This window comes from Pongo abelii, chromosome 11, assembly GCF_028885655.2.
Source record: "Pongo abelii isolate AG06213 chromosome 11, NHGRI_mPonAbe1-v2.0_pri, whole genome shotgun sequence".
Classification (NCBI taxonomy): domain Eukaryota; kingdom Metazoa; phylum Chordata; class Mammalia; order Primates; family Hominidae; genus Pongo; species Pongo abelii.
In genome coordinates, this window is record NC_071996.2 from 111,584,343 (window position 1) to 111,605,000 (window position 20,658).

The 20,658-nt window shown below is 41.2% G+C and overlaps 1 protein-coding gene across 4 annotated transcripts; it reads right to left on the reverse strand.

Moving 5' to 3' along the window:
* Positions 1–1,505: 1,505 nt before the first annotated feature.
* On the reverse strand, positions 1,506–19,904 carry IDH1 (isocitrate dehydrogenase (NADP(+)) 1). Of its 4 annotated transcripts, none has more exons than XM_009238047.4 (10): positions 19,676–19,904; positions 18,585–18,658; positions 16,154–16,291; positions 13,050–13,341; positions 9,998–10,103; positions 8,092–8,269; positions 6,981–7,132; positions 4,852–4,992; positions 4,061–4,223; positions 1,506–2,450 (listed from the first exon to the last, which is right to left on the reverse strand). In XM_009238047.4, the coding sequence occupies exons 3-10, from the start codon at positions 16,273–16,275 to the stop codon at positions 2,360–2,362; spliced, it is 1,245 nt and encodes a 414-aa protein (XP_009236322.2). In that variant the 5' UTR covers positions 16,276–16,291; positions 18,585–18,658; positions 19,676–19,904; the 3' UTR covers positions 1,506–2,359.
* Positions 19,905–20,658: the final 754 nt, after the last annotated feature.

Consider the following 20,658-nt stretch of genomic DNA (forward strand, 5'->3'; position numbering starts at 1 on the left):
GTCTTCTATTCTACTTTACTTAGATCTCTATTCCTTTTACAAACCACAGATTATATAGGTTATAAAATCTTTTACTGAAAAATCTTAAAAATCTTACATGAGATGAAAAAAATCTTACATGAGATCTTTCTTGATGTTAACTAGAAGCAATGCTTTTTTTTTTCTTTTTTTTTCTACCACCTGAGTGACCTGACAGTGATTGATCTCATGTGAAAATTGATTTTTATTTCCCTTGCCAGGAGAGCTCATGTGGTTTGGATTCTAACTTCAATTTGGTCAGGAATAAATTGCCCAAGCGACATGGGCCTCCCCTACTTCATGAGAATCTCCTCTCAACAGGGCTGTTCTAGGACTGTGAGCTTCAATTTGGATGTATTTTGGGGGTAGCACTGAGGGAAATTGGTCAAAAGCTCATTCTGAATAAGCTCCATGCCATTGGATTCTGAAAGGCTCCATGTTTCATTGGGCCTTCAAGGGGATTTGTGTAGAACAGTGTCTGGGGCCCAACTCCAAGCTTGCCAGGAAGGTAGACTAGAAATTACCAAGGATCCCCACCCCAACTCACTGACTTGTGATGTGTGAGAGCGCAAAAGCTCACTAGAGCCTCCCTCCCAGAGATGCTAGGATGTGGAGCAGCCTTTCCCCAGGTATGAAGCCAGAAAGTGGGAAGCATCTTTGACTTGCTGCTGTCCCTCTATCTCCACATATCTTTGGTCTTGCCAAGACCCATCCATTCAACTTCCTTATCCCAGGGATTATCCCATTCTCTTCCTGGTGCCACTGTTCCAGTCAGATCTTCACCATTTCCCACCTAAAGTATTGCAACAGCCTCCTAACTGGTCCTCCTTCCTCAACTGCACCCAACACTCTCCTCCCCACCCCAAACCATCCATTCTTTTTTCGTTTTTTTGAGACGGAGTCTCACTTTGTCACCCAGGCTGGAGAGCGGTGGTACGATCTCGGCTTACTACAACCTCCACCTCTCAGGTTCAAGCGATTCTTCTGCCTCAGCCTCCCAAGTAGCTGGGACTACAGGCGTGCACCACCACGCCTGGCTAATTTTTGTATTTTTAGTAGAGATGGGGTTTCACCATATTGGCCAGGCTGGTCTCGAACTCCTGACCTTGTGATCCGCCTGCCTTGGCCTCCCAAAGCCACTATCCATTTTTTATAAAAGTTTCCCAGAGTGCTATTTTTAAAAATAAAAATATGATCAAGTCCCTTATTTCTTAAAAGTCTTCATTGGCTCCCTAATCATTTACAAGATAATGACTAAACTCCTTAGCATGTGCATAGACATAATCTATTCTCCAATATTCCTTAATTCTTCCTTTAGTTCCCTCTTTGGTCCTCTTTCCTTTCACTGCAGGATCTACATCTTACTATTTACTTATCTGTTTCTACCATGGTAAACTTTTTAAGAGCAGAGAATTTTTTCAGATTACGCTCCTATGGCTAGGATGTAGCGTGGTGCTTGGCATCCAATAAACAGAAACGCAGAAGAATGGTAATTAGCACTTAATTTTAATTAAAATCAACAGTTCAGGAGAAGATAAGGACTAGAATAGTGTTTAATATCAATTTCTGAGAAATCACATTTATATAAAAGAAATAAAACAGGCCAGAAGTCCAAAAAAGATTCAGCTTACATTATTGCACTTGGATGAAATATGCTATTTGGAGTAGCATAATATTTAGGCCAGGCCAGGAGGAGAAAGAGACAAATGGAGAGGACAAACCTCCAGGTAGTATTTATTCCGGATTCCAAACTCTCCTGCGGCCTAAACAATATTTAGTCTATTGGAAACATTCAGCAAGCTCTTTACAAAAATGACTGCAGTATCTTCAACACATTTGAGTTGCACTCATACTTTGCTCCAGTCATGTGCAAGTTTAATGCACAGCTCTACCTCACAAAACGGGACATCTATGACACCAGAACTTCCCTGTGCCCAAGGTCATGGACAGGAGGGGAAGGCAGTGTATTTCTACTTTACGCATATTTTAGGGAGCAATACTGTGGCTATCATTTACCCTTTTCAGCAATCTTGATTTTGGTCATTTATAATTAGAACATGAGAAAAAGTGACAGTGAATACAAATGAGTACTAACCGAATTCCTAGGCTGGTACTAGAAAATAAAATAGAATTTTTAAAAAAGTCCCTTGCCATGTTCACAAAGGTGGCAATAACTGTATATATAAGAAAAAGGCTGTAAACTTATAGAAAAGATAAACTCTGGCTTCTAAACGAATTACAAAATTGATTTTGCCTTTATCCTTGAGTGTAACACAGAAAAATGTAAACCTGTAGACCTAGTTACCAAAAGACACTTATCCTTCTCAGCTCAGGTATGAACTTAAAGTTTGGCCTGAGCTAGTTTGATCTTCAAGTTTTCTCCAAGTTTATCCATGAACTCAAATGTATTCAAGTAGTCAGAACGTTGCACACTAACGGGGAGGAAAAAAAAGAAAATTTAGTTTGTCTCTGATATGGTAGCAGGTAGTGGTAAAGTCCTAGAAATGCTACTTAAAATAGTATTCTATTTGTTTCTGGAAGAAAACGCATTCATGTTAGTAAGCTACAAAATCTATAGACAATGACTATGTTCAGGGTTCCTGGGGCTGACCCAGGCTCAGTACTCAGGCTCTCTAGGCAACCTGTAGTAGAGACTCATCCACACATACTCAGTTAGGTTTCTTGCTATGTAGCTTTGGGGGTGAAATTATCATGGAGTTTCAGTTCAGACTAATGCTGCTGAGACCAAAATCATCACACTTCTTCCTCACTCTTAAACATAACAGAACTTATTCAGGGCATAGCCAAACCTTTACCCACCTTCCCACAAAACGTTACATGTCCTTAAACAAAGTTATAATGTTATTATTTCTATCAGTGTCTTAAGAAAAACAAAAGACAGGCCGCGGGCCTGGTGGCTCACGCCTATAATCCCAGCACTTTGGGAGGCCAAGGCAGATGGATCACGAGGTCAGGATATGGAGACCATCCTGGCTAATACAGTGAAACCCCATCTCTACTAAAAATACAAAAAAAAAAAAAAAAAAAAATATTAGCCGGGTGTTGTGGCACAAGTCCCAGCTACTTGGGTGGCTGAGGCAGGAGAATCGCTTGAACCCGGGAGGCGGAGGTTGCAGTGAGCCAAGATCACGCCACTGCACTCCAGCCTGGGCAAAGCGAGACTCTGTCTCAATAAAAAAAAAAAAAAGAAAAACAAAAGACAATGGACAGGATAACATAATCCTGCTGACAGGTACCTATTAAATAGGCTACAAAGGTATTCCACTGATAAGACCATTATGAACACTGCAATCTTGCTGGAAATTTAAATTAAGAAACATGCAGTGATCAAGTATATCCCCATTATGGGGTATACTGACCCTACCTGGGACCTCTGCAGATGCAATGGTTGAGATATGGAGCCAATCCCCCCAGGATACTGGCTACCATGTTCTCAGAAGAATTCTCAGTAAACATATGGGCTGTCAAATATTTGCCCAAATATTGGTTACAGATACTTAAGGGATTGTAATCAATTGCACACCTTAAACTTGTGCTGCTCACTTTTCTCATCGGTAAGTTAAAGAAAATAAAGGAGTAGAATAAAATAGCCTCTGAAGTACCTTTGTTTCTATTTGTCTATAATCTGCTTCTTAAAATTAAATAGAACCTTTTCATTCAATGACTGTCAACTAGATCAGATGTCAGCAAATTACAGCCCAGCACATGAACCAAATTGAGGCTGGTTTTGAACATAAAAGTTTGATTGGGGTGTTGCCACACTATTTGATTCTGTATTGTCTATGACTGCTTTCCTGCTACAATGGCAGAGGCAAAGTTGAATAGTTGTATAGTTGCAAAAAGACCGTATGTCCCACAAAGCCTAAAACATTCACTAGCTGACAATTTACAGATAATGTCTGCTGACTCCTGAACTAGATGATGAATAACAATTTATATAATTCCAGAAAGCACCGATGCTCTGAGCCCAGTGAGGATAAGTGTTAATTTGACCACAGAAACGAGGGCATCTTATACTTACTTGGGTAAACCTTTAATGCAAGCAGCCAAGTCCTTGGTCATGAAGCCAGCCTCAATTGTCTCAACAGAGACTTCTTCCAAAGCATTTGCAAAGAAGGCAAGCTCTTTATTGTTATCAAGCTTTGCTCTGTGGGCTAACCCTCTGGTCCAGGCAAAAATGGAAGCTAAAAGAGGGGAAAAAAACCCAACACTCCAATCATCCTAGTTATAGAGGTTTCCAAATGTCTCATAGTTCCCAAAAACAGAGTAGTTTTTTGTTTAGGTGACAGACTTCTTTAGATACTAACCACATGGGCTAGAAGTTTCAGGAGAGTTAGAAATATTTTACCAAACAGAAACTTTAAAAAAACACATTTTCATGGCATGGTACTAGTGCTTGAAACTTAAGGCATTTTCTAATTTGAAAAAGGTCACAATCTCTTCTATCTCTTGTCTACATTGGTCTCCTTTTTCCAGGCTGTAATCTCTTTTTAAAGTGCTATCTTTGAAACTTGTTGAAAGGATCTATCCATGTGACTTTTAGATTTGTAGCCTTATGTGACATTTCACTGCACCAGAGGTAAAGGAAAATGCTTGTTGATAACATTCTTCTCTGTAACCTATGTTCTCCCACAAAACAGAAATGCAAATATTGTATATTTTAAGAAGCATATTCAAATAGATCTTATTAGTAGAACAAATCAGCTACTTGGTGATGACTTTGCACACAGAACACTGAGCAGCCAAGGGAACACATCTGAGCTGATTTGGAGAGCACTCTCTGGTGAGAAATCAATGTAAACACCATCTTACCAATGGGATTGGTGGACGTCTCCTGTCCTTTCTGGTACATGCGGTAGTGACGGGTTACAGTCCCGTGGGCAGCCTCTGCTTCTACTGTCTTGCCATCTGGACAAACCAGCACGCTGGTCATCATGCCGAGAGAGCCATACCCTGTAAGTAGCAGAGCATGAAGCATTGGGTCCAACTGCATGAAGAGCACTGAGTCTCTCAGAGATGAGAGCATAAATAACTCAATCTTGATAGGTCTCGGTAAGCAAAGTAAACAAGAGCACATGGAATCACCAATAATTCTGCCTTTCAGAAGGCAGGATCCCTGCTCCAGATGTTAGAGCCAATGGGTCTGGAAAGGCTGCATTTTCCCCTCACTTGTCTCAGGGATACCTACTCCTTGATGGAGGGTTCAGGGTCCAACTGCCTACATTCCACTCTAGTTCTATGACTTCATAGCTACTGCGGCTCAGTTTTCTTATCTGTAAAATGGGAGAAATAACAGCACCTACTTCACCAGGTTGCTGTGGGATTAGATAAATATACATATATTCATAAATATATATGAAAATAATATATATTTATATTCCTTAGAATAGTACTGGACACAGTGAGAGCTCAATCTATTATTGTTATTCTTATGTGCAATGCTCTGCTGTTCTGGGGAAATAAAGATGGATGACAGCTGTCTCTTAAGAACCCTCAAGCTGCTCATGGGACTGGGAAGAGAAGGCAGGTAAACACAGGATCGGTTGGATCCAAGAACATCCCAGTTGCCCTTCCTCGCTCTCTTTCATACCCTCAATACACAGTTCTCTTCTGTGGTTTCTTATTGAAAGAACTACATTACAACTCTTATATCTATATAATTGATTTTCTTCTTTTCTCCATTTTTGCTACCTCACAACAGCACCTGTGAAGTTAATAATCAACCATGGAGTCATCACAAAGCAACAACACTCCTTCCTCTGTTGCATTCAGTACAAATGATTGTGAGGATGTAGAGAAACAGAAGGAGGGTAAGGAGAGTTGTGTAACTCATTTATCTGACAAAAAGTTATCTTTAACCAGGTTGATCTACTGATTTTCAAACTGAGAGGAGATGCCTAACACTGGTAAGAGAGAGAAAAAGTAGTACTTCTTGGGAAAAACAAACATAATTAAAGTTAACAAACATTCATCTGGGGAGATTCAAGTTCACACAGCTACCAAGGGGAACTGAAACTGAAGGGCAACTTGGCGCTGAGGAAACCAGGCGCTGTGTTTCTGTTGATTTGGCCCTTACCCCATGCGTGAAATTTCTCCTGGAATTTCTGTAAACAGCCCCTATGGTTTTTTGCTCAATTGATTTGTGTGTAAGCTAAGCAGTAAACAAAAACACTTTTTCTTTGTGGTTGCTGAGACAAGAGCCTTGCTCTGTTGCCCAGGCTGGAATATAGGGGCGTGATCTCAGCTCACTGCAACCTCCGCTTCCCAGGCTCAAGAAATTCTCATGCCTCAGCCTCCTGAGTGCCAGGGACTATAGGCATGTGACTGCACCTGGCTAATTTTTGTATTTTTTTTTTTTAAAGTAGAGATGGGGTTCTGCTATGTTGGCCAGGCTGGTCTTGAACTCCTGGCCTCAAGTGATCCACTGCCTTGGCCTCTCAAAGTGCTAGGATTACAGGCGTGAGCCACTGTGCCCAGCCAAACACATTTGTTTTATATTCTACCAGAACAGCAGCTGGCAGAGGGACATGAGTAGGTCCTCCTGCCCAATAAATGAGCTTTGCAGGCACCAAAGCTTGGTTATGACATGATCAGGCTCCTCACTTTATCCCTCCTTGCCCGAGTGCCCTGGTTTTTTACATTTTCACCAAAGGACAAGGAGGGCAGGGAAAGGGAGTGATTTTCAGATCAGGTAGGCTTTAAAACTTCAAGGAGTGACACTGGAGCCAGGAGTGTCAATCCACTAATTTATTTCCCATGTGGTCTTGAGTAAATCACTTCTCTAGTCTGAGCTTAATTTCCTTAGCTGTCAGATAAGACGGTGGACCTGGAGGTTTAACATTCCATGATTTTACAACAAAGGACTACAAAACTCCCCTTCCCAAATTAGAGAACTACCCTGGAATGACCCAGTTCCTACAGGCCAGGCTCCACCTCTGTACCTTGGGCCACAGAGTCTGACTGCACGTCACCATCATAGTTTTTACAGGCCCAGATGAAGCCTCCCTCTGATTTCATAGCTTGGGCCACCATGTCGTCGATGAGCCTATGCTCATACCAGATCTTTCGTGCTTCAAATTGGGACTTGTACTGCCTGGGAAACAAAAGAGAAAAGAGAATAATAACAAAGAAAATTGATTTTGTTAGGGATATCATCTGCTTGTCCCAAACAGAGGACGGGACACACAAGAAGCAGCATATTTTAGTAGAAGTAGCAAGTAGCAGAAACTCAGGAATCTGACAGACATTGGCTCAAATCCCAGCCTAATCATTTTCTAACTGTAAAACTCAATTTGACCATCTGTAGGAACAATTTTACCCACCTTGCAGGGAAGCTGTGAGAATTAAGTGAGACAGTAGAGTATCCCAATGACTACTTCACTTTTCAGTTTTCATTATACCATAGATCAGATTCTTGAGATTCAGCTTATTTTAAAAATACATTTTTGAAAAGACTGTTCTACTTCTTGGTGTCATTCAGGAAACTAAAATATATTCCAGACAGTTTCTGGGCTTGGTATAGATGGGCAGCAGGAGGAGGAATCAAAATGCCTCAGGAACGTTTTGGCCTGAACACTTGCACCTAAAGGGAGTTATGCCAATCTTAAATATTAACACATGCTCACTTCCTGTGCTGTGGAAGCCAGTATTGTTATAAACTTAGACAAGTTCAAATGACTCCACTAAAACAGAATTTTAAATTCTAACAATGGGCTTCAGAAAGAATGGAAATGGGTCTGACTTAGAAACTCACACATGAAAAATTAGAACTTCCTATCACTAACAGGGTACGTTTATTTAAACGTTAAAGAACCTGGCTCTGAAAAAAATTCATGTGGGGACCTTATTTAAGAACATGTTTATCTTATAAAAGCAACTCAGAGTGGTTTTGTTTCACTCCTGCTAAACCTCAGTTTTGCCCTTATCTTTAAGAGACGGTGATGATTTTCACTCAATTTCCCCAGAATCATAGGGATAGGGAGATACATACTCTATATGCAAATGTCAGCTTACTTGAGAATAAAGAAAAAGTTAAAAAAGAACTATAGTTACTTGTCATATATTTCCTGAAAGATGTCTTTAAAACGCCCATCATATTTCTTCAGAATAGTGTTTTTGGTGCTCAGATACAAAGGCCAACCCTTAGACAGAGCCATTTGGAAGGAACTGTGTGCAAAATCTTCAATTGACTTATCTTGATTATACATCCCCATGGCAATACCACCACCCTCTGTAGAGGAGAAACCAATGAGAGGAAAAAAAGGGAGAAGAATAAATATAATGTAGTTGTAATAAGGCTAAAGTCACCCACCACAACCAAATGACCTACTTCTCAGCTCTCACATCTGAGACTAGATTTCAGAAGTCCCAGACAGGTTTCCAACCTGAATATTCCACAAATTTCTGAAGCACATAATGAGAGAAAAGCCAGTTCTAGGTAAGGACATTCTAACTTGTTTTGGAAGGACAACAGAAATGAAAAAACATAGTCTTTAAAATCCTGAAGATGCAGAAATACCAAAAACTGATATGAACCAGAAATACATGTAAGAAAAGGCAAATAATTTTGAAACTTCTTTTGCATACTGATATGGTTTGGATATTTGTCCCTTCCAAATCTCATGTTGAAATGTGATTCCCAATGTTGGAGGTGGGGCCCGGTGGGAGGTGATTGGAACATGGGGTTGGATCCCTTATGAATGGCTTAGGACCATCCCCTTTGGTGATTACGTGAGTTCTTGCTAAGTTGATTCACTTGAAATCTGGTTGTTTAAAAGAGTCTGGGACCTCCCCCTTCTCTTTCTCTTGCTCCCGCTCTTGCCATGTGATACACTTATTGTCTGTTCACCTTCTGCCAAGATTGGAAGCTTCCTGAGGCCCTCACCAGGAACAGGTGTTGGAGCCAGGCTTGTACAGCCTGCAGAACCATGAGCCAATTAAACCTCTTTTCTTTATAACTTACACAGCCTCAGGTATTTCTGTATAGCAACGCAAGAATGGCCAAACACCCTACCTTTACAATTCCCAACATCTATTTTAAACTTTAGGGGTGCACTCAATCCTCAGTTATTGAGAAAAACTTACATTTCAAATACTGAATGAAAACTCTTATAATCTCCTGGAGGATACTGAGCACTCCTACTGTAGTTGGTAGAAATAAGTAGAAATAATTATGCTACATGTAATCACTGTGTTTTACAACTCTTATTGAACTTTGTTATTACTTAAAGATAGAACTTGAATCCATGCCAATGCTCAGGGTTAACTTGGGTTCAGGGTGAAAGGTGCTGAAGCCTGCAGAACCAGATTCCAATAGATATTATTTGGAAGAGGCAAGAAAAACAAAAGGTAGGTGAGTGTTGGGTTTTTTTGTTCGTGTGAGTGCTTTCAACAACTTCAATAGTGAAGGAAAAGGGCCCACTAATTCTTTCAACAACTTTTGGGTGGGATTTGCCATCAAAGGTAGCAGGGTAGCTGGGAACGAAAAGGCAAAAAGCAAATGTTCTACTCTTTCACAGGATAAATACCCAGAAGGGCAAGAAGAAAACTTCAGCAAATATATAAGGAAACCTCTTCCAGATACAAACCATATCAGAGCAAAGGGCAGGATTATATGCTGGGTGATTTGAGAATATTAATATTTAATGTATATAATTCATGCACAGCAGATTTCTGCCAACCTTCTCTCTGTGCTTTAAGATAAATGCATAATCATCTCGTTGTCTTTGCCTAAAGGCATTTCCAATTAAGTGGGTAACCCTTTTGTGCCTTTATTCATGCCACAGGAAGGTATGGAAGCAAATTACTTCTTTATGTCAGGTTTAGGGTTTTGCAAAAACACTGTAGGTTCAGATTATATTTTTAGGCAGCCACATAACAAACGTTAAAAAAGCGATAAAAATATTATCTAAATCATCTGTTAAAAAAAAAAAGAAGCTTATGCTACAGTCATACATACCTTCAAAGTTATGTACCAGGTATGTCACCTTTTGGGTTCCGTCACTTGGTGTGTAGGTTATCTCTACTTTTCCAGGCCCAGGAACAACAAAATCAGTTGCTCTGTACTGTGTAGGGGGGGAAAAGGTATAAAGAAAAACAAAATACCCTAGCAGGAAGTGTAAGGAAAATATTCATATAATATAGACCTAGAAGACACCTAGACAAATAGGGCAGTATGTCCAACTTCTTCTTTTTTTTTTTTAGAAGATGGGGATGAAGAGGTCCAGATGTTCCCCCAAATCAATAAATATTTATTAGGTGCCTATATGAGGTACAGGAAAGTTTTCTGAGCACTGATCTGAAGAGGACAGAGAATAACATAAGCCACTTTCCTTTAGGAAGTTTACAACCCAATAAAGACATATATAAGTGAAAAGCAATATAAGAGCTTTCAAATGCCAAAAGAGGGTATTAGAACCCCCCCCCCCCAAAAAAAAAACAACTATAGGATGACAGGAAAAGAGGTGACCATGGCAAGGAAGTCAGGGAAGTCTCCCTAGAGGGTGATGATAACAATACTAATTGTAGTACTGAGGTAGCTAATGCTTTGTCCTTACTCTATGCCAGATGCTTTAAATGCTTAACTTGCATCATCTCATTTGATTCTTACATCAGTCTTACAAGGAGGGAACTATGATATAGTAGAAATAATGCATCCAGGGTCAAAGGACTTGAGGTCTTGTCCTTACTTAGGCCATCGGGGCTCGGTCTCTCATGGTATCATTGTTACTAGTATAGGACTTGTTCATATGGAGCAATGAAATCATTCTGGGAGCAGCTACAATGGGATGATGATGATTTTTAGGAAAGGGCTGTTCAAGGACAGGCACCTCCCTCATTGGCCTCAGCTACTCGCTGGAATAATATGCCTGGCATATACTAGACATCCATAAGTCTTTGCTGCATTGTATCTTCTTCAATGACTTGAATCAGATACTTGCAGAGTTAGGTACCAGCAGGCGCCAGCCACATCTATATGTGTAGAGAAATACTAATAACAACTGGTAAAAGAGCAGTAACAATAAAGATTAAATAAGATTAAATACCTACTTTACACAGAACATTTTTGACATATAAAATCCATAAAGTAAATATGGGTGGTAATTTATTACTATTTCTGAAAAGGGAGAAACTGAGGCACCAAAGCACCATAAATGCTTTATATAGGTTTATGTATATTTAAACAGTCCATGAATCAACCTGAGGTTTGAAATTCTCTTCCTGGACTTTAATAAATAGAATGGCCATTTTTACAAATGACTGATGCCAAAATAATTAATAAAAAAAAAAAAAAAAAAAAAAGAAGGCTGGGCATGGTGGCTCATCCCTGTAATCCCAGCACTTTGGGAGGCGGGCGGATCACGAGGTCAGGAGTTTGAGACCAGCCTGATGGTGAAACCCCATCTCTACTAAAAACACAAAAATTAGCCGGGTGTGGTGGCATGCACCTGTAATCCCAGCTACTCAGGAGGCTGAGGCAGGAGAATTGCTTGAACCCGGGAGGCAGAGGTTGCAGTGAGCCAAGATCACACCACTGCACTCCAGCCTGGGCGACAGAGGGAGACTCTGTCTCAAAAACAAAAAACAAAAAAACATAAAGGATATACACAGAAAAAAGGCACGACTGAGCTGGAAAGAATCTAGGGTGATGTTTGCAAGATTAGCGAGTTTGCACCACTGCCATCTACCTTCCCTTGCTTGGGCCCCTGGGAGCTATTTCTGAAGGCTTTGGCCAGGATGGAAGGATAGTTTTAGCCACAGGGTGGAACAAAGTTAACTGACCCCTCAAGGACTAAACTGTTTACCCCCAACACACTGTTTTCAATGATGGCTACATTCAAACCTCTGGATTTCAGCATGAGAGATTCCTGTTTTTAAGGTCCTTTTAAGACATAAACTACTTTCTGTGAAAGTCTGAAACCTCAGTTTCAACACTGAACTTTGATTTTGTTTACTTGGCAGTTTTTTTTGCTTAATTTGGCAACAAGCCTACTGGTACAGAAGTAAAGAAGCAATACTTTTTTTCCAGGCAGGAAGGAATGCTTTAGTAAGGCGGCTTTCAACTACCAAGTCAGTTTTTTTTTTCTTTTTCTTTTTTGAGACAGGGTCTTGCTCTGTTGTGTAGGCAGTGGTGTGATCATAGCTCATAGCTGTGACCTTGAACTCCTAGGCCTAAGGGATCCTCAGGCCTCAGCCTCTCAAGTAGCTGGGACTATAGGCACATGCCACTTCACTCAGCTTTGCCTACTCACTTTGTATATGAATAAACAACAAAACCGGCTCTTCCATGAGCAACTGACATAATTATTGAAATACTTTTCATTTTTGTAGAGACAGGGTTCTGCTATATTGTCCAGGCTAGTCTCAAACTCCTGGCCTCAAGCAGTGCTTCCAACTTGGCCTCCAAAGTGCTAGGATTACAGGTGTGAACCATGATACCCAGCCAGTTTTTTCTTTTATGCATGATGGGATCACGTTCAATACAATCTTTGGTGGTTCTCAAGTTTGCACATTAGATTCACCTGGGGAGCTTTAACATGCCTGAACCCCATGGAATTCAGATTTTAATTTGTGTAGGGTGGTACTCAAGCATTGGAACTAAAACAAAGAAACAAATCAAGCAAAGCAAAACAAAACCACCAAAAAAACTTGTAAGGGGATCCTATTGTGCAGCCAGTGTTGAAAACCACAGAGCTTGTTGAACCAAACGAAATTACCAACACAAAAATGGCAATATCATATGGTATAACTCAATAAAAGGATAAAGGAAAAAAAACAGCATGTTTGAAAAAAAATGTGTTGAGATGGACGCCTATTTGTAAGTTTATTTGTATTTGCCTTTAGCTAAATGTGTGTAAATATACAGTTATACATATATGCACTTCTCAATTTTATACCTTGCTTAATGGGTGTAGATACCAAAAGATAAGAATAAAACACATATAAGTTGGAAATTTCTGGGCCATGAAAAAAAAAACATGGAAAATCACATTATTGCCAACATGACTTACTTGATCCCCATAAGCATGACGACCTATGATGATAGGTTTTACCCATCCACTCACAAGCCGGGGGATATTTTTGCAGATAATGGCTTCTCTGAAGACTGTGCCACCCAGAATATTTCGTATGGTACCATTTGGTGATTTCCACATTTGTTTCAACTTGAACTCCTCAACCCTCTTCTCATCAGGAGTGATAGTGGCACATTTGACGCCAACATTATACTTCTTTATAGCTTCTGCAGCATCCTTGGTGACTTGGTCGTTGGTGGCATCACGATTCTCTATGCCTAAATCATAGCTTGAAAGAGAAAAATTAGAAGCAAATTTTTTCAGACAAACAGATAGTTATAACCTATAACTGCAGTGATGGCATATAGAGCTCACTATACAGAAAGCAAAGGCTCCGAGTACACCAAAATCTGCCAAGTTTTAGCATTAGCACACCCTAAACACAGAAGATGGGTGCCAACTATAAAGAGAACTAAGAGAGGCTAGACTGCTGGGCTGCCCCTACTCTTGTAATGGGAAGCTGTCTATCAGGAAACTGAATGGAAACCATCAAACTCTGCCCTTTGCCTCCTGTTTTTCACCAGATAGAGGCAATAATGGCCTGGTTTCTCTCCATATAATTAGTATAATTAAGTGTAAGTCTAAGGACCACCTTTTTCCCTTAGTAAATATTGCTCTTTAAAAATAAATGGGGGTGGGAGGGCTTAAAGGATTTTTTGTATTTTGACATTAAAGTGGTGGGAGGTAAAGATGTGACAGTTGATGCCAAAAATGCGAATGACTCCTTCATTAATGCCAGTTAGTCATAAAATGAGCCTTTCCCTTTTTTTTTTTTTTTTTTTGAGACGAGTCTCGTTTTGTTGCCCAGGCTGGAGTGCAGTGGCACGATCTTGGCTCACTCAACCTCTGCCTTCCTGGGTTCAAGTGATTCTCCCGCCTCAGCCTCCCAAGTAGCTGGGACTACACGCATGCACCACCATGCCCAGCTAATTCTTTCTCTAATTCTTGAGCAAATGTTTGTTCTGGAAACAAGCCTACAGTTTATTGGGTAAGTAAAGGAATCCATTAATGGTTTTGTACATACCAGAGAGTAATAGCTTAATATACACCAACACTAAGATTGCAGGTCATTCAGAGCTGAAAGAATGTTGGTTGTCCAGGGAGCATAGAAAATGACTGCAAAGCTTTATTTGAAGCATGTAATAGTTTGTTAAAAAGCAAGAAAACAAAATAACATAACAATTTATTCTGTTCTCCAAGGATTTAAAGAAAAGTTTTTCAGCTCTTAAAACCTGCCTCTAGATTTATTTTTGGTTCCCTTATCTTCCTTTCTTAGATCTCCTACCCAACTCATGATGCAAACAAAGAGACAGTAATCTTGACATATTTCCAAATAAAAATAACTCCCAACTGCTTCAACTTTAGATAATTCATATATATCTAGCAAAGTCATGTCCTTTGTTATCTTCTTGCATAGGAAATGCTGATCCAATCCCAACTCCAACAGGAAGTGTGATCGGTAGTTTTCAAGTTCCTAGGAACCATTTCTCATGAGGAGAATCTATCAGCAAATTAGTAGATTTTTTGCTTGTCTTCTTAACATTCTAAGAAGATAAGAAAGGAAAGAACAAATTGCCTGGACCACTGTCCAGCCTACGTAAAACAAACTATCTGCTCCATTCTCCTGAAAAAGAACCAGTCAGTGATAATAATAGGAATTTTGGAAAAATTTAAAACTTGTTTGAGCCTCCAAAAATTATCTAGTCTGCAGCCACCAACTTTTTTCCTCCTAGTCATAGTGACTCCCCTTTAAAACTCCTCATGATTCTACACTAAAGAGGCTCAAAGCATCTTTGCAGCCATTATAAGGAAAAGAACCCTGCCAGTTCACCTACTGTCATGTAAAGTCCTGAAACAGGAGTTCCTAAAATGCTTTTTTTTTAAACGTAGTTGGAAGATGTTTTTATGCCTAATTTCCTATGTTTGGTTGACTTCTGCAAGTATTTATATCTTATCATGATTTCTATTTATCATGATTCAATATAGACATCAGCAGCTTAGGTTTAGAACAATTAAAAAGTATGTTTAATGACATTATGTGAATTAAATGTCTCCACTCAAATAGGTCCTTAGGACAAATTTTGATGACTAATTCTTGGCTGAGGCAAACACACTTAGAGTTGCCAATAGTTTGGCTGAAACGCGTTGCTCAATATTTTTCTATGCCAGTCTTCAGCCACTTTACCCTTTTAAAAATTCTATCTCTACCTAAAGGTACAAAGAACAGAAGCAAGTTTATGAAAAACACAGCGAACAAAATGAGAAAATTGCATAGGCTTTTGCATCTGTCCCCAAGCACTTTACACACAGGGCAAAGGGACACAGGATTTAAGGGAATTTTGCTGGAAAGGAGGGGTTCAATTAAGTAACGTCATGAATTCTTTCTGCACTACAATTGTATGAGAACGGCAAAAGGTGAGGTATGAAAAGGGCAAAAGGCGAGGAATGAAAAGGAGACAGGTCCGTTGACTAAGTAGAGTGACAGAAAATTGAGTTTGAAATGACAAAATTGTGTTAACTGCATTTAGTTTACTGTTTCTTACGTCCTCTCTTATTTCCCTTTTCTCAATATATTGTACTATTCTTAGCCACTGCTTTATTACAAATAAAACCTTCACAGGAAACAGAAGAATCTGAAAATCATTCTTTCTCTTATAATTCTTGACTTTTAGATGATAAATCCAGTTTTTCTAGCAGTATGTTAAAATTAGAAGATTCATCTGAATATATTTAGGCTTAAAACAAACTTTATTCACAAAACACAGCTATATCTACACAAAAAAAGCTAACTTCACCTCAAAATAATTCAGATTACATTCTTTTTTTTTTTTTTTTCCTGTTTCTCCTTCCCTTTTTTTTTCTTTTCTTTTTTTTTTTAAGTGATGGGGTCTCACTCTGTTGCCCAGGCTGGACTTGAATTCCTGGTCTTGAGGGATCCTTCTGCCTCTGCCTCCTAAGTAGCTGGGACTTCAGGTGTGCACCACCATGCCCAGCCAGATTATACTTTCTGAGTTTGCTACATGGAGGGGTAACTCATTTACCTATGTAGATCCAATTCCACGTAGGGAAAAATGAGTTTCTCTTTAATCAGTTCCCAAATGATTCGTGTCATTTCATCTCCTTGCATCTCTACCACAGAACCGCCACTGATTTTTTTGGACATTTTGACTTCAATAAACCTAAAAAGAAAAAAAAATACATGCCTTGTCATTTATTTCATTATAAAGTGGAAACAAAATATATAAACAACGTAGTGACTACTAAAAGAACAATTCATGCAATTCAATTTATGTGCAGTTGAATAAAAAGCTAGTAACAGCAATTCTATTTACCATTAGAATTGAGTATCTTCTCTGAACAAAGTATTGTGTTATGTTTCATATGTGGTTTCTCAGCTAGCCCTCGTAACAATCCTAAAAAATGGACATCATTTCCCCATTTTACTTTGTTAAAAGAAAAAGAGCTTTCCCAAGGCCACCTAGCTGGAGCGTGGGAGAGCCTGACCCTATAACACGCCTTTCATAATGCAATCATTATTCTCAACTACTGGTTTGTCTTAAAAAATGAGATTATTTCCACAGTCTCATGTTTATTGAACACTTCAGTCCAATTCATCATTTTACTGGGCTCTCAAGATGTGCAGAATGGTGAGTGCTAGTATTCCTCCTCCTTTAAGATGCTGTTTTTGTTATTTAATAAAAATAACTAGCCATGAGGAGATTCAACTGGTTCTTGTGACCCATATTCAGGGAAACTTTAAGTCTAAAAGCGAGATGAAGAATTCCTGGTGGAACTGTTTTCCTAGAGATAACACAGACATTGGCGATGTGGGGCTAAATACAACAAAGTGATTTCTCAATTAGAAGAATCTCTATACAGTAGGGCCACTGCCCAGGACCCAAGCATGTCCCTGTCATCTTCTTCTGGCTGTTCACAGACAAGGGTAAGCTGCTAGTGAGTGGGATAGACAAACTGTGCATAGTCCTAGGAAGACAGCACTTTAAGGATAGGGTGTGGGGGTAGCATATACAAATCAATCTGATTCTCAGAAAGTGCAAGGTTGGACCCTTTGGAAGAAATGAAACTGTCCCAGCTTGTCCCTAGAGGCAGAAGAAGCTCTGAGCCTGCTAAAAGTTATCTATTCCTTCTAATGATGCTCTAATTGAAACTCTTTTTCAATCCAACAACACAGCTGCAAATTGCTTTTATTCTCTTAAGGACTAAAAAAGTCAAGAAAATTGACTTTAAAGAATTATTAGATAAGAGGCCTAAAATAGTCTTTCTTGAAAAATTGAGCTAAAGTAATTTGGTCTTTAAATAAAAATGTAATGATTAGTAGACAGTAAGCCTCTGTTTCTTGACAAGCCTGGATGTATTTCCAATCCCCAGGCCCATTTTCACTTCCCAAATTCGCAATTCAAGAATTCTTCTTACTAGTGTTTAGGAGATTCTTTTGGGGAACCTTCTGGAACTGAACTAGTCTAAAAGAAATGAACAGAATGGTGTGGATGAGTCAATTACTTCCCATTTGTAATGTCAAGTATAATTTGTAGTACAGCTGAAAGCATATGATTCAGTTCATGTTTGATTCCACTGTCACACCTATCCTTATTTTAAAACAAAGCAAAAAAGGAGGCAGTGAACTTATCTGGTTCCTGATACTACACTTCCATGGCCATGCCCCTATATAGTATGACGCAACAGTCATGACATGGCAATTTATTCTTGATGGCAAATAGTTAATAGAGGTCAAAGATTGTACCTAAAATGTGAAGACTGATATCTTTTTAGTTCACTATTTCCTTCTCCGTTAAAGCAACTGTACTCTCTGCAATAATCCTTCTTTACTCATAATGCATACTTCAGACGCTTCAGGTTTTCCTCACATTACTCAGACATGAAACTTTTACCATCTTTTAACTAAAACAGTGAAGCTTTATTGTTACTACCATGTGGAACATAATTGTATTTCTTCTGGATCTGATTTCCATGAGATGGGCTTGAGGCCCCACTGGACTGACTTCTCCACCTTTGTTGCCCCTCAGATTTTGTCTCCACCCCAACCCCAACTTCAGAAGGAAGGGCTGTTACAGGCACCAGCTCATTTAGTTTTAAAGTAGCTGAATCCTATCTCCTAACATACTTGTGCAATTCCAGAAAATAAACCTGGAATAACAATACAGAGTAGTTTAATGAAAAAAAGAGCCATTTAATATTATTTTCATCAACCTCAAATTTTTGGCCAGATTGTTTTTTGCCGAGTTCACGAACTACAATAATTTCTGGGCGAAAATGATCTCTTGCAGATAAGACACTGTATTAAAAGAAACAAGGAAGCTGTTGGAATTCGTTGTTGGAAATATTCCTCACTCATTCCCTTGCAGTGCCTCGGCCTGCCCCCAAGACCAGTTAAACACTGTACTGCCACATCAAAGAAAGTACAGAAGAAGGGGGAAAATTGCTAATTCTCACCTTGACAGTGAATGAATTTCTTACCACCCCAATTCCTCCCAGTCTTGCAGACTCAACTGAATGTAGTTTATCTCCTAAAACAAAACAAGGAATAAAAGTGTTAACATAAAGAACACTCACAGGAGAATTTAGCTGTTTTTAGTACCTGCCAGACAGCCCAGTTTATCCGGTTTAAAGTACAGTGCTGAATGTACTCGGAGGGACAAAGGCCAGTTTTAGGCCCGCAGGCACTTTCCAAAGAAAGGTCACTGGAGCACAACTTATCTCTGCGTGTGCGAGGGCGTGCCGCCGCTTCGCCGCCCGTTAGCAGGTCTTGGGGTTTGCACGTCCTTGCTCTTGGCCTGCACCCGTCCTTATGGCCGTTGTGCAAGAGGGCTGCAACCAAGGCTGGATCGGTACCTCCTTCCAGGTCTCCACACCCGCCCCTCCCCTCCCCTCCCCCGCCCCTCCCCTCCCCTCCCCCGCCCCTCCCCTCCCCTCGCTGGTGCTGGGACCTTTTAAACTCCAGGCACCCGGAACAGGCGGGGGTGTTTCCCCCAGCCCCCTCTCGCCCCGTGTGGCCTAGCGACCCCTCTGAAGGCCGCTGGAGCTCCGCCCCTCCACGCCCCCTGGCGGACGCGAGGGATCGGCCTCAAGGCTATTCTTCGCCGCCTGAGTTGCCTGCAGACGCCCGTCTTCGGCTTGCAGCCTTCTTTGCATCCAGCCCCCAGCTGCTGCACGTTTTCTTCCTCCTACACTCCAGGTTTAGTCTTCTACATGCATTCTCGCAACTTCCACCCCTCGATTTTCCAACCCAAGTGCAGACCTGATTTTTGCCCTTGTCATTGCATCCAACTTCCTCACCGCTCAGTTTCTCCCTCCCATGCCCAAAAGCAAGCCTTCTGCATATCCCAGCATCCAGCAACCCCTCCTTCCCTTTTCTTTTCCCATTCTCAATACCTGGATTTGTCCCCTTCTTTGCGCGCAGGCCTCGACTCCCTCCACACCCAAGATCTGCGCTTTTTTCCTTTACCCCATTCCTGCCTTCTGCGGAATTAGAACCACCCCTCCACAGCCAGTGGGCGGGGCCGCCCCTCGGAGCCTGAGGTTACCTGCCGGGATGATATGCTGGCGAAGAGTTGAGGCGCCACAGCCGCTCACAAGCTCAGACTCACGAGCACACCCTGGCAATCCCAAACCGGACTCTCAGTGCCTCGGCTTCTGAAGTAGACTCTGCAGAAACCCGGGACCATAGGGCGGGTCCGAGATTTTCCTCTTCCCGGCTTTGTCCCCTCCCAGGCTCCGCCTCCTCAGCCCACCTCCCCCAGCCCCGCCCCCGACACGCCTCCAACCGCCACGCGCCAATTCCCGTGGGATGGGCGGAGTCAGCGAGAGGGGCGTGGCCACAGTCAAGGATGGAGAATCCATGGTGCCACTTTCCCGGAGTTCCTGGTGGGGGAAGGGGTTGCCGCCCGGCAGAGATTCAGTCCCGAATGCCGACAGCGAAGAGACTCGTATGCCACCTGCAGGCCGGGGAGCGGGGCGCGCTGGGGCTGCACCACCCCGAACTTTGTAACAATCTAGAGCACCACGGAGTGAGTTTCCAGGTCGGCATAAAAGCGAACGGGACAGGGCGCCCCGGGCTGCGGCAGCTTGGCCGGCCCGCTGCCTGGCGCGCCCCCGAGGGGCGGTAATGGAACGTGCCTTTGGCTGAAGAAAGAGTGCTCCCGGCCAGCGCAGGGTCGCCTAGGGGGTTCCGCGTTGCCAAATGCAAAGGATGGAACAGTTACACAAGCAGGTCCTGACACCACCGTCTAGGTCTTTAGAAACTCCATTGATTGTTTGCATTAGAAGATAATGAATGAGATTCTTATTGTTTTCTTTTTTAAGACAGGGTCTTGCTCTATCGCCCTGGCTAGAGTGCAGTGGAGCGATCACCGCTCACTGCAGCCTTGACTTCCTGGGCTCAAGAGATCCTCCCACCTCAGCCTTCAGAGTAGCTGGGATTACAGGTGCACACAACCACACTCAGCTAATTTTTCTTTCTTTCTTTTCTTTTTCCTTTGGTAGAGACGGGGTTTCACCATGTTGCCCA

Coding starts and splice junctions, on each gene's coding strand:
- IDH1 (XM_009238047.4), bottom strand. CDS start 16,275: ATGTCCAAAAAAATCAGTGGCGGTTCTGTGGTAGAGATGCAAGGAGAT. Junction 13,342..16,153: donor GTGGAATTGGATCTACATAG/GTAAATGAGTTA, acceptor TTCTCTTTCAAG/CTATGATTTAGGCATAGAGA. Junction 8,270..9,997: donor CCTGGTACATAACTTTGAAG/GTATGTATGACT, acceptor TCTCCTCTACAG/AGGGTGGTGGTATTGCCATG.